The 13,894-nt window shown below is 55.7% G+C and overlaps 1 protein-coding gene across 9 annotated transcripts in view; it reads right to left on the bottom strand.

Moving 5' to 3' along the window:
• IRX1 (iroquois homeobox 1) overlaps window positions 1–13,763 on the bottom strand; it is an 81,108-nt gene extending 67,345 nt beyond the window's left edge. For 8 of the 9 annotated variants that reach the window (XR_010139910.1, XR_010139911.1, XR_010139912.1 and 5 more), the window contains exons 1-3: window positions 13,215–13,751; window positions 9,323–10,358; window positions 8,902–8,974 (exon numbers count right to left, since the gene is read on the bottom strand). Coding sequence is in view for 2 of the 9 variants with exons in the window: in XM_054555381.2 (XP_054411356.1) it covers window positions 8,902–8,974; window positions 9,323–10,358; window positions 13,215–13,490 (1,385 nt within the window). In the remaining 7 variants the exon portion in view is untranslated. Of the gene's footprint in view, window positions 1–8,180; window positions 8,602–8,901; window positions 8,975–9,322; window positions 10,359–13,214 lie in introns of those variants that run through there. The other variant, XM_002815402.5, reaches the window with a different exon arrangement.
• Between the last annotated feature and the right edge of the window lie 131 nt (window positions 13,764–13,894).

Below are 13,894 nucleotides of genomic sequence, written 5' to 3'. Positions count from 1 at the left end.
TCTAATTCAGGGACTAAGATTGAAAAAAAAAAATCCTTTAAGTGTTCAAAGCTGGAGGTGCAATTCACAACCTAATCAGAGTTCAGGAACTGGTGAAGTGGTGTGATGCAAGAGCAAAGAGATGGAAGGAAGCCTTTGGCATGTATTTCTGTCTTAGCCCAGGGAGCAATGCGGGGAAACCGGGGTCTGCACGGGAAATATGTGGCACACACACACCACCCTGAAAGCGTCCACGAGGCCGGCCACCGAGCATCCACCTGTGTTCCCTCTGGGGTGGCCGGGAGGCACACTTGAGACAGGCCCTTGTCTGCTGAAGCTTGCAGGGGTCTCGATGCCCAGGGTGGGTGTCAGGGAAATCAGCCACTCTGCTGGGGTGTATTTATCGTGAATAATCTTTCAGCCAGAAACCAACTGAGACTCTGGCCCTGTGCTTTTCATGGAGAGGTTTCCTTTACAGACAATACAAAAATACATGGGTTTCTTATCAAATAAGAGCTGTGAGAAAAGGGAAAGGAAGGAAAAAAGTCTTACCAGAATCTCGAACCTGCCCTGGACATCCTGCTTTGAAGCCCCATGTTTTCAATTATGCCTCCTGAATCTGCGTGGATGCTAATATGTGTGCATTGCTGGCTTTCATTTTATTTTTTTACAATTCACTGTAGGACAGCAAAGTCAAAAATATACTATTCTGATCAACAGGACACATCTGTGGTGAATCCACACAGAAGCAATTAATTTCCTGGTGGTATTTTTACACTGGGGGCCTAATGCAGGCCCCCATTATACAAACAAAAACTCCAGACAGCTCCTGTTGCCTGATAAAAAATAAATCAGATTGCAGAGGGCTGTGTGGCCTAGGACCGCTACAGGCTATGACTTGTAATGAGGCATCCCAACACTAATTATGAAGCTTATTAAAAAGAATTGTCGAACTTGTACTAAAGTGCACACTGTAATCACGTTAAAGAAGGCAGGCCTTGGAACAAGCAGCCTGCAGTCACCTTGCTCAGCAAAGTGGGCCGTGCAGGCATAGCCAGGGCGTGGATCAAATCACAGGAACAGTCTTACTGTGTTTCGCAAATTGGTCACGATAAATTTGATAGAAGAGCAGGTGAGAATCACAACAGCTTGGTGATGACTCACACATCAGAGTCTCCCTCACTCACTAACACCTGGAAAGGAAGGCTCCGGGACACCATCAGGTGCACACATTGCCAACGCAGTATTTTATTATTAAGCTTATTCTGAATCTTCTCTAAGGTTGCAAAAGCAATATTTCAATGTACTCTTTCAGGAGGGAAGGAGAAAAAACATTAATAAAGATGTTAGGAAGCTGAACTGCTGTGAGATTTGTTTAATTATTCCCCACAGGACTGCCCCCGCAATCTGCTGACATTTAACCCCAACCTTGCAAATCCTCAGTAAATATTAATATATCAACTCAAACAGGGACCGTTGTTTTATCGGTTCACGGAGCTCGGAGAGATTCGCCACAGCAGTGAAAAATAATGTGCACAACTGAGGAAGACCGGCTTCTTTGATTTCACCTTCTGCTGCACACATGAGCTGGGAGCATCAACAAAATGGAAATGCTGTTACTTTGCACAGCTGTAGAGTGACACTTCAGATGCCTTCGCTTCCCTTTGTACAGCCTGCTGGAATAATCCCAAAACCACAGTGGCAAGAGATTAGAAAGGAGAGAGAAGGGGAGACAGAGAGAGGAGAAATCACACTTTATTATCTGGAAGAGTGGAAATTTTAATAATGCAGAAGACCCGCCCTCCAATCTGATCAGCTTTGCCAGAAGAGTGGGCCCAGGATGGGGGTTAGGAAGGAAAAAGCGGACTCCAGCCCCTCCTCTTGCATCAGCCCTGCCTGCCCTCCCTGACCCAGGGCCACATATCCCACGTGCATATCTGAGAATGGAAACGGCCTGCTTTGGTTGAGAGTTTGCTAAAATAAAATAAAATAAAATAAAATAATTACTGGTTGCTTTTTAATGTTGCCACGTGTTTGTGTGTTGGGGGGGAGAGGGCGGTGGAGGCATTTTTGGAGGGTTTTTCTTTCGAGGGGGTAGCTCAAACTTAGATATCTCTTATTGACGTATCTTCTCATAAATACTCTAAAATTCCTAATGGTTGAATGCTTGCTGTGGGCCAGGGAAGGCTCCAAATTCTTGGGTGTAAGAAAGGGGGCTTCGGCTCCACATTTGGCTTTCAGATGTACTGTGCTGCAGAGTTTAATGCGTGATTAATTTTATTCATAAAAATGTTAATCACTTCATTGTGAGATCTTTTTAACATTCACTGCAGACAGCACCTTTTTAAATTTCTCTTGCCGACCATCTCACAGAAGTACTTAATATTTTCAGGCATTTCTGCAGCTATCCAAGGCTCTGGCAATTAAGCATATGTTTAAAATTCAGTAACAAGCAAAGATACAGCAGCGACAAACAGCAAACAGGAGAAGACAGAGAAACACACACACACACCAAGAATGAAAGTGACCAGCTGGGGAATCCTGCAGGCTGTCACCCCGCTATCAGGGCGTCCGCAGCCTGGGTGACCTTCCAGAGCGCCGCGCTCACAGATAGATCATAAACACGCACGCAGAAACGGAGCTGGCTTCTTCCCTCATCGAAAGGGCTGTTTCAAAGGGGAATCGGAATTTAAAATAAAAGCCCTTCAATTTGGAAGATTTCACCGACCTTGGCGTCATTCCCACCATTGCGTTCTGCCTGAGGGCGTGGGACCCGTGGAGGGTGGGTCGTGGCTCAGCGTCTCGGGTGGGGCTGGAGGAGGGTGGCGCTAGCTGAGTGCCCGGTCTCCCTCCACCCCCACCACCTCCTGCCATTGTGTCCCCGCACCAGCCATTGCGCTCACGACTCCGGATAAATGGATTAGGGGATCAGAGACAACCGCTGCGTCTTCAGAAGCCCAACAGCAGCCGCGGAGAGGGCGGCCACTTATGCCCCGCCCGAGGGGAAGGAGGGGCGCTGACTGCTCGGCCTCTTCCCCGGGTCGGCCTGACCCCCCTCACTGCCCAGAAAGGGCCAGGGCCGGCCTTTCCTCGCGGAGGGGCGCCGGGTTCAGGCGGGGAGCTGGGACGGCGCGGACGGGAGCTGACTCCGGGGCGCGTGCTCCGCGTGGTCACCATTCAGGCCCACAGCCTGGGATCCTGCGGCGCGGCCGAGCCGTCCCTGGGTCCCAGCTTCCTGGCTTGCCATGTCTTGCCACCCAGCGCGCAGCTCCATCCCTTGCTCCCTCCCGGGTTCAAGGCTGCCTTTTCTCTGCCTCCTCATTTAGAGCAATCCTAACATTTTAGGTCGCTCCTGAAGCCTCCTCAGTCCCAGGCCACGTGGTGACTTCCGTGGGCCTAAGGCAGACGCCTTCTTCATGAGAAACTTATTAAAAATTTTGTTTTACCACTCCATTGGTATAAAGATGAATATATTGATATACATTAACACATTTTCTTCGACCCAAAAATTACCGGATATTTTTATATGAAAAAAAAAATTAAACCATTTTCCTGGGCCCCTCAAAATACCCGGGGCCCCCAGGCCCAGGCTCGTAGTGCTGAAGTCACCGGGCCGGGACCGCCTTGGCATCTGGCCCTCGTCCGCGCTCGCCCTAAGAGGTCCATTTTCAGACGTCATTCTGGGGCGAGGGAAGGGGATCTGCGTCCAGCCGCCAGTCGCCGGGTACAAAAGGCGGCCAGCAGTCCCCGCGGGATGACCTTGGCAGGCCTCTCAGCTCAGGAGTCATAATTGGAGTCGCTGGCTTTGTGGGGAGCGCCGGAGAAGACCTGGAAAGCATGGCCTCTCCCTGGAGCCGCTCCTATTGCTCTGGGGCTGCCCATGGGCCGGGGTCGGCGGCCAAAGCACAGAAAAAGTCTCCGGGCGGTCGAGGCGGCTGGGTGCCCTGAGTGAGGAGCTCTCCTTCCACAAATCTATGCATTCCCCACGCTCGCTGGCTCAAGGGATACCTAAAGGTGGGTGGGCTTCTTAATTCCCCCAGAATGCGCCCCCTCCACTGTTTGCCCTGTCTCCTGGCCCCCAAATTGGACTTACCCCACATTCCCTCCCCTCCTGGTGCCACATTCTGACTTCAGGGCCAGCGAGATGGCAGGGGCCTCTGTGGGAACAGAGAAGTCACCAGGCATTGGGAACACGCTCAGTGTCTGGTTCCCTAAAGCCTCCCTTTCCTTTCTGGAGGGCTCAGAGTCTGGCTGACTCCTGTGGCAGTGCTGGGTCCTGCGGTGTGGCCCACATTGCAGAGGTGTTCCTCTGCACGTTCCTCTGCACACACAGGAGGTTCCTCTGGCCTTGCAAGTTCTTTCCTCAAGGGCACCATGAAGCTCCGCTCCTCCGTGGGGCCAGTGCTCCCCCACCCTTGCAGGTGACCCTCCCTAGGCTCTGCTACCTTCCCTTTTTTTTGACCTCCAACTTGCAGTCCCCACCAACAAACAGGGCCCTGTCATTTTGAGAAGTGCATTCAGTGGTCCACTCTTCCCAAGTCCAAGTCCACAAACCCCATCTCCACTTGGAATCCCTAACCCCACCCTAGACCTTGCCTCTGTGAGAGGAGGCGACCAGCGACCCACTGGCATCGTGGCTGGGGTGGACAGGAGAGGGTGAAATTAGCATTCCCCTCTCAGGCAAGAGGTTCAAAAGCAGAGAGGACAGGGCCTGCCTGAACCCTCCATGTTGAAAAGCCAAAGGCCAGTGCCCTGTCCCAGGTACCCCTGGGTGCTGTGGCCCACCGTGTCCTCTCTCCTTTCTGCCTCCCTCCCTCACTCCAGCTTCCTTGCTCTCTGGCAGAGTCCCATCTACAAGGACGACTGAAACTTTATAGGGCATGATTCATCGGTGGCGCACCCCTTGGAGCCGAGACACGTATTACATTAATCAGTGTCAGACCACTAAAACCGAGATATGAATATGAATTCTCCATATTGCAGGCGAGATAAATGTGCTGGTGAATGTAATTGATCGGAGGACAGTGGGCAGGATGGTGCGAGCAAGGAGATTTCAGAGACTCCAGCTCAACCTTTGGGCTGGGGGCTGCCAGGGCTGTAACACAGAACGCAGGAGCCCAGGACCAGATTTATGTCTTTCTCCCCCACACACATACCCCTCCAGAAAAAGCCCAATATAACCAGAAAAGGGAACTTTTCTATAGGAAACCCATTTCTGATGACAAGGGGAACCCTATGTCTGGAAATTAGTCCTGTGGACAATCTCCCCTTAGTCTGTTCAGGGACCGTCTCCTCCCTGCCGGCCACAGAGCAGCTGCCACCTCTGAAACAGTCCTGGGCACTGCTGAGGTAGGGAAGCCCCTTTCCTCAGGCAGAAAGCCCCTCCAGAACTAACAGGGCTTTGTTTTTAGAAGCAACGGATATTTGTGGATTTTCTATGTCCACTCCAGATTTTTCAGGAGCTGAAGCACCGGGCATGTGGGGTGCTCCCATGGGACCCTGCACACCTAGATGGCTCCCATGGCCAGAAAGATGTAAACAAATAGTGTCCAAAGGACAAAAATGCCCTCAGTGCTCCATTACAAATTCATTTGTAGCTTTTCATTGGAGAAAAATAATTCTGAGGCTAGCAATCTGATTTCCTCGTATGGAAAACCTAGCTCTCAGGAAGGTGCACAGACCTTTCATGACTCTAGGCCACGCAGCTCAGTAGCCAGGACTCCCAAGGATGAGCAGGTGCTGGCCGAGCCACCTCAGCAGCAGTTCTTGTGGGGGTGGGGGTGGGGGTGGGGTCCCAAATGTCTTGCATTGACCAAAAAATCAGGAAAGGGTGGAAATAGGGGTGTGCAAAGCAGCAGGTGCCAGCACAGACCATCCGATTTGATTCAGGGAAATAAAGAGCTGAACTTGCCCAGGGGCAGAGAACTCTACCTGGCCCACCTGAATCCAACCTGCTGTTTCCAGCGTCACCCAGAAGGCATCTCCCAGCACACTGGTTGCTTGAGCAGCACGTCTCTGTGGCTGGGAACACAGTTCCTCATCAGAGGCGAAGGGCGTAGCTGGTCAAGCCCCTCTAGAGACACCATCTGGCTAAGGACACAAGATCTATTTGGGCCCAGCAGTCAAAGTAGGCTCTAGGGCCCCATTGCAGAACCTCTGGAATGATGAGCCCAGGGCTCTGATGATCCACGAAGGGCTAGGGCCGAGGGCAGATGAGAAACACCTCTCTGATTTAGCAAGGAAGGCACTGGACAATAAAAGTACCCCACGTAGAGCCCGGTGCTCACTACCTCCAAATACCAGTAGCCTACCCTGCAGGCCCGGCAGTCCCCCAAAACACACACAAAGAACCAGTGGATGCAGCCCTGGAACCCAAAGCGGTCCCCATCACTACAAATCCAGGCTCGTGCCCACGGAGCCCCAAGGCCCAGCGCCCCCAGATTTGCCCCACACCCCAGGAGCGAGATCCGCGCTGGTCAAGGCCGCATTCCGCTTTCGGACCATAGAGGGCGCCTGCAGCACGTCCATTCAGACTGCGGAGCTGCTCCCCGGGGCCCGGCCCGAGTCCGTCCGCCCACGGTCCACTCCACTCCGCTCCGGCCCGGCTACTGCCTGGCTCATCCCACCCCGCCCACTCCCCGCTCCCCGACGCGCCCCTCGTGTCCTCGGCCCACTTGCCCTACGCGGCGCCCTTCGAGCCTCCTCTTCGCCGCTTTTCCTCCCGCCTCGGGGCAGGGAGAGGACCTTCCCCTCTACAGGGACCAGGAACGGGACGGAGGGCTGTAAAAGGATGCGGGCGTCGGGGGCGGGTAGGAGCCGTGGACCGGCACCTCCTAGTCCTAACGCGAGCCTCCCTCTTTCCTGGAACCTCTGAAAAGACACCAGCGCCCCGACTTTCCCCTCGCTTCGGCCATGCACGGAGTCCCCACGCGCATCACTGGCGCCAGCGGGTCTCGAGCAGGCCGGGAAGGGCGGGTCACAGGCTGAGGGTGCGAGCGGAGGATGGTCGCTCTGACTTCGGGACTCGGCCCTGTCCCCACTAGACCGTTTTTCCCAGCAGCCCACATCCTGGCTGGCAGTTTTGGAAATGTTTGCTGGCTCAGTTTTCACGTATTCAACGCAGAGTCGCCTGCGCCCTGAAGGCCCTGCGCCGGGTCCGCAAAGCCTTCTGAAGGTGCCTGCTGCTGCGCTTGGCGCGCGTCCCGCTCCGAACCCAGTGATGCTGATGTCCCGGACCCGCAGCGATGTCCAGAATCCTAGGCCTTTCCCCACTCGCGCGCGCCCGAGGCCAGCCCCGCTGCGAGTGTTTCCCAATATCGCTGCTCCCAGCTGCCTCCCCGCTGCCCGGCCGCGGCCATCTAAGGACAATTTACTCTGGACGCCCGCGGTGCGCGCGCCTGAGGGCAAAGGACGCAGTCCGTGGAGCCCAAGTGTAAAGGGACTTCCCTGGGAGACCAAAGCCACCCCTTCTTTCTCGCTTCCCACCACAGCCTCAGCCCCTGGTTCACACCTCACACCGCAGAGAACCCCCGCACCGCATCCCAGCTGGCCCATCTGTGGAGTTTTAAAGAGCCTTCCAATTTCTTACCGTGCTTGATTTAAGCAAATCACTAAAAATTCATGCAAAGCAATACTCCATTATTTTCACACTCAACTCAGAAAACGGCCAGGCGCCACGATGCGCCGTTGAGACAACTAGTTATAAGCTCATTTCTAATCCGAAGTTCTCTGGGGTCGCAAATAAAAATTATTTTTCCTCCGTTTTTACCGACTTTATAAAATCGTTTTGTAAAACTGCCTCAAATTGAACTTATGTCCCGAGAAAATTATGTCTCAGAAAAATGTTCCTGAAAGCAATTGAACTGCCAGCAAGAAACTGCCACAGTGACAATATTTAAAAATTCAACAACAACCACAAACAACAAAAAGATGTTTAAAGCACCTGCCTCTTGGGTGGAAACATTCTCTAAAGGCCCTCCATGAGAAGCCCATCTCCCCCAGCCACAGGCCCTTGGGTCCCGCCCAGGGTTCCAGGATCCCTCTATCCCCCACTTCTCTCTCTCTCTCTCTCTCTGTCTCTCCTTCTCCCACACAGACACACACACACATACACAGACACTCACACACACACATTCACACACAAACACACACTCTCACACAACGCTGGACAGGCACACAGCAGCAGGAGCGAGGAGGGGGCGTCATTTCATTTAGTTTATTAGACAAAAATATATGATTTAGACAAGTTCGCTGACGCGCTATTTACAATCTGAAATCACTCTATATACAGAAAAGGGGGGAAAGAGACACAAGCACGTGGGGGCATTTACCGAACCCGATAATCGCAGCCACCGGAGCCGCCGGCAGAGAGGCCTGGCCACCTGGACGCGAGCTCGGGACCGAACAAGCCCCTTTCTGCAGAAAGCGATGGATGGGAGTCCTTGACGTCGTTGTCATATTTGTCCTTTACACCAGTCTGAAATATTTGTCTTAATTCCTCCCACATTCCCTCCCTCCCCAACTCCTCCCCCCTCCCCCCAGCAAAAGTAAAAGAAGACCCTTAATCAGGCGGACGGGAGGGCTGCTAGGATCCGCGGCGTTCCCTCCTGCGGGGCCAGAGAGCTGCATGGGAAAACAGCGAGACAAGAAGACAGGGGCACTGTGAGTGGGGGACGCAGCGCCGGGCGTCGCCGGTTCCAGCAGCGGAGCCCTGGGGGCGGGGTCGACAGCCAGCGCGGCTCCCGGCTCCGGAGAAACTCCAGTCTCCTCGGCTCGCCCGGCGCCCAGGGCTGGCGGGGAGCGCTCCTTCAACAAGGACTGCGCGACTCCCACCGCCACCCAGCCAGCTCCGCCCGGGTCCCGACCACTCCTCCTCCCCCCTCCCCACCGCCTTCTCCCATAGCAAAAGCAAACAGCACTCACTTGTCGCGTACCGGCTGGAAGGGCGACTTTAACTGCTGTGCCGGCGAATCTGGCCTGGGGACGAGGTCTCTCTCTGCGAGAGATCAGAAGAGGCAGAGTTAGGACGGAGAGACGGGCGGGAGAGGTCCCAGGCCTCCTTCGCATCAACTTCTGCCTGCTGCCCAGGCAGATTCGCCGAAAAACGTCACCCCTCACCCCACCACCACCCCTTAGCAGGCCCGCCGGTAGGGCAAAGCTCTCTTGGGAGAGCCCTAGGGCCTTGTCTGGCTTTCTAAATTGAAGCAGGGATTAAGCGCAGCCCCAGGGCTTAGCGACCACTGCCTGGTACCCTCCCGGCCCATGCTGCACCCCACGCTACGACACCTAACCAGGCCTCTGCACTCCCAGCTAGGGGACAGGTGGACGCGGCCTAGAGCTGTACCTGGGAGCGTGGGGCTGCTGCGGGCCGAGGCCTTGTCTCCGTTGAGCGCCCCCGGGGCAATGGCGACCGGCGGCTGCGGTGGTGGAGGTGCAGGAAGGTGAGGGCCATGGGGCGCGGCGTGGGGCGCGCCAACGCCCAGGAAGGAGCGCATGTTGAGCAGGGAGCCCTGTGTGAGGAATGCGCTGTTGGTCCAGTTGGAGAACTTGCCGATGTGGCAGGTGTACAGTCCGTGGCTAGGCAGGAAGGCGGGGTGTTGCAGCGGCGCCCCGGCGGAGGGCCCGTGCGCGCAGGGGTGGCCCGCGGGTGGTGGTGGCGAAGCCTTGGGCGCACCGTCGGGGCTCGTGGCTGTCTCCGCCAGCGACCAGATCTTGGGCTTGCCGTGCGGCGCACCCTGCAGGCCGCCCGCTGCAGCGCCGGGGCTCAGCAGGCGCGTGCTGCCCGGCTCTGGGGCCTCCTTTGCCAGGCCCAAGGGCGAGTCCTGGGGCTTGAGAACGTCGGCTGCTGCCAGCGGCGAGCCTTGGTCCCGGGCAAGAGCAGAAGGGGCTGCGGGCGCGTGCGGAGCCTCGGCCTTGTCCTCGTCATCCTCGTTGCTCTGGTCGCCATCGTGCTCGTCGATCTTGTCAATGTCGATGCTTTCCAGGTCGATCTCCTCGTCGTCCTCGGCCTTCTCCGGGTCGCCCTCGGTGTCGCTGCCGAAGAGCGCTCCATCTTCTTGGTCCTTGCTGCGCGCTCCCCATGTCACCTTGTTCTCCTTCTTGAGGCGCCGGCGCGCGTTGGCGAACCAAGTGGAGACCTGCGTGAGGGTCATCTTGGTGATGATGGCCAGCATGATCTTCTCACCCTTGGTGGGGTAGGGATTCTTGCGGTGCTCGTTGAGCCAGGCCTTGAGTGTGCTGGTGCTTTCACGGGTGGCGTTCTTGGGCCGCCCGGGGTCCCCGTATTGGAACTGGCCGTAGGGGTAATAAGCCGGCGCCGTGTGGGCTGCGAAGGTGGCGGGGTGCACCCCAGGGTTGTCCTTCAGTTCATACTGCGAGCCCTGAAGCCACAGGGCAGGGCCGTCGAGGAGAGACAGGAGGGAAGTGGAGAGAGAGAGGGAAAGAGAGAGAGAGAGAGAGAGAGAGATGAGTCCCCAAGAAGGGAAAGTGGGAAGCAGCCACTCCAGTGGGCTCGAGGGCCTCCCGGGCGCTTTGCGGGGCTCTCCTGTGCTGGGCAGATCAGGAAGTCACCCCCAGTTCACTGCTGGGGAGAAGGGGAGCCAGGACCACGAGCTGACTTCAGGAACTGCCCTTCACCGACAGTGGAGATCGTTTTTGCCACTCTAGAAAAGTTCCAGAAACAGTGCACTCTCCAGAAGAGCACAACAGAGGCCGCGGTCCCTGCAAGTTCCCTAGGCGACCCCTGTCCCCACCACCAACCGCTGCAGAAACCTGCATTTCCAAGTTTATCTTTCACTAGCTAGAGGGAAAAACCTTTCAACTGAGCTGATAAAGCCATTTCTCCAAACGTAAAGGGCCCAGAGCCCAAGCCTCCTCTCTGCCGCCCAGAGGGGGCTCAATCAAAATAAACCATCCCGGGTTTTCTACCGGTCTAAATCCGCCAGCAATTTAAAACGAAAGCACAGTCCTTTGCCTTCCAAATTAATCTGCATATAATGGTTTACCCACATTAAAAGGTCTTTAGTGGTGACAGGTAATTTAAAATTTTAATCCCGGCCATCATCGACAACAATAACAAAAACAACATTTTTTTTTTTAAATACAAAAGGAAGGCTTAGCCTGTAAAATATTAACGCAAGGGCAGGGAGCCACCGGCGGCCAGGAGGGGAACCGGTTCAGTATCCTAGGCCTCTTCTCAGTTACTTCATCTCTTAAGTTTGACTTTGATCTGGAGGGAGCAAACACTAACTGTTTGCAGGCATTTAGAGGCGGTGATTTATTTGCAATCAATATTCTTTTTATCATCAGTAGTAAAACACAGCAAGTCAAATTATCCCATCAGGTTTTTTGGTAAATAACATTTTATCTTTCTAACAACCTCATTAGGCCTCATTATTACCATAAATTGCCCAGACAGACATTCAAATACAATTTTATCTTTTGACTTCCAAACGCCCAATTATAATGGCTTGGAAACCTAGGCCTAGAATCGGGGTTTGGGTTTGAGTTTACTCTCTCAGAACCAGCGGGAGAACTGGAGGAAACACACACCTTTTGGGTAGGAATAATTTTTACATATTATCCCTCTAGAGGGGAAAAACAACTCAGAACAGCAAACATCTCCCTTCCCCAGCTCTCCACAAAGGGTGCAGGTCCTCACACTGAAGCTCTCTCCCTCCCCCGCAAACACAGGCAGGGTTCCCAAATGGCACACAACTGCATTCGCAATTTCTGTAAAAAATGTTCATCCTCTATGTAAAAACGGTCGAGTTGCAATGTTAGCAAAGGGAGTTCCAGACTCTGAGAAAGTTGTAAAGACCAGAAGATTTCTTGAACTAATTAGTTTGGTGACTGAGGCCGCCGAGAAAACGTTTCTGCGGCTAGATTTCGTTTTTGCCCAATCGTTGCAAAATGTACTTTGCGCTTTTCTAATTATTTTAGTTGTAATTGTAAAGAAGACATTTCGGCCTCGTCTCCACTGGGAATTCTTTTTGAAAGGACAACTTGTAAATCTCTCATCGCGTCCCGGCCTCCCCGCCGCCTGAACAAAATGGGGGCTGATCTTTTTCGATAGTAAGAGACCTGAAAGGCAGCCGGGCCGCTTTCTTTCAAAACTACAAGAAAAGTTACAGGGAAACCAGCTCTTTGCTTGTGCACACTGGAGGGGCGTTTACTCCCCGCTTCTCCTTCGGGAAGCGGGGAGATATTGCGGGTGCTTGGAAATTGCTTTATCCCGCGGGCAGCGACCCAGGAGGGGGCTGCCTCCCAGGGCCCGGCTCCCGCCGCACAGTTCACCAGCCGTCCGAAGTTTAAGCACCGACCTTGCAGTCAGACCAAGGAAAATGGATCATTTGGACCGGCAGACAGGCCAATGCCCCCGCGGAGAATTAAGTGTGCCGCCGCCTGCCCCCACATCTAACGTCCACTGGGAAGGGAGACTAAGAGGACAGCATTTATTTTAAACCAAGGGACACTGTTTTCTTTAATCCTCCATTATGTAACGAAGGAAGAAAAGTGCTTTTCTTTCCGTGCAAATGAAATGAAAACTTTGGCAACTTACAAAAGTAAAATCAAACACCGTTTCAGACACCAAAACGTTACTGCAACTTAATTTTTGTTTAATCTCAAATTCGCACTCACGCCACGGAGAGACCTCTCCATCCCTTTGGACCTCTATTGTTAAGATTATTTTGATTGACTCTACTAGGCTTAAAAGGGGTCTGTCTGGCAAACTCGGATACAACTATCTCGGAGCTGCTAAAGAGGGAGAAAACCAAGTTTTCCAGACTCGGTTCGAAAACTAAAGAGGCCGCGCGAGTGGAACCCGCGGCCAGGAAGGGAAATCCTGCTACGCTACGCCGGGCCGACCTGCAGGAACCCCGTGGGCCTGCCCGGGCGCCCTGGCCGAGCCAGGCGAGTTTGCCCCCGACCTCCAGCGCGGGCACCGCTCCCCGGGCCTGCTTCTGCGGCCTCTCTGAATTCTCTCGCTACCCGCTCCCTGGCCCGGGCCTTCCGCTTTCCCAGGCCGAGATGGCCCAGCCGTCACCCGCCCGGCCTCCCAGCCCTCTTGCGTCCCCGGGGGCCGCGGCCTCGGCCACCGGGAACCTGCCCCTGGACCTTTCTAGTTCCTCTTCCGGACCAGGTCCACCCGTCGTCTCTCCCTCCCGGGCGACCCGCCACCCTTGCCCTGGCGCGGGTGAGACAGAGGAGAAGCGGGGGAGGCCGGGCGCACTCACCATCTGCGAGAAGAGGCTGAGATCCGCGGCGTAGGGCAGGAAGGCGCTGTAGTTGGGCGCGCCCGCGTACGGCCCCGCCGCCGCGTACATGCCCAGCACCGAGGTGACTGCAGCCGCGCCTGCCCCGCCGCCCAGCTCCGCGGCCCCCGGTCGACCCGACGAGGCGGCGGCCGCCGCCGCAGCGGCCGCGGCCAGCACCCCCGGGCGCTCGCCACCGTAGGCGCCAGGCCCCGCGGCGCTCAGGTACTGCGGGTAGCCCAGCTGCGGGAAGGACATGTCCGCGGACTCGGCGACCGCCGCAGCGGGCGAGTATTAAAGGCGCGGGGAGGGAGGCGGAGGCCGGCCGAGAGGGTTGCAGGGGGCGCCGCGAGGGGTCTAGGGAGGAGCGGGCGGCCGGCCGGGCGCGCTCGGGCGGGCCGGGAGATAGGGGCCGGTCGCGGCTCCTCTGCCCGGTGCTCGCAGGCGCCCGGCTCCCGGCTGCGCCCGGATCCGCGATCGCGCGCCGACTGCGGCGGCCGCCCTCCGCTCGGCGGCGGGGCTTTCAGACACAATTTGAAGTTGATGCTTTGATTGGCATCCCCTTGAGCGCAGGCCCCGCCCCTGGCTCCCCTCCCGCCCCCTCCCAGCCTCCCGCCCGCCCTCGCCGGCCGCTCCCGCCCCTCCCGCGAGCACGTGGTGCC

The sequence above is a fragment of the Pongo abelii genome, chromosome 4, assembly GCF_028885655.2.
Source record: "Pongo abelii isolate AG06213 chromosome 4, NHGRI_mPonAbe1-v2.0_pri, whole genome shotgun sequence".
In the NCBI taxonomy this organism is placed as follows: domain Eukaryota; kingdom Metazoa; phylum Chordata; class Mammalia; order Primates; family Hominidae; genus Pongo; species Pongo abelii.
Note: the sequence above shows the minus strand (reverse complement) of the source record. Positions and strands in the feature narration are given on the sequence as shown.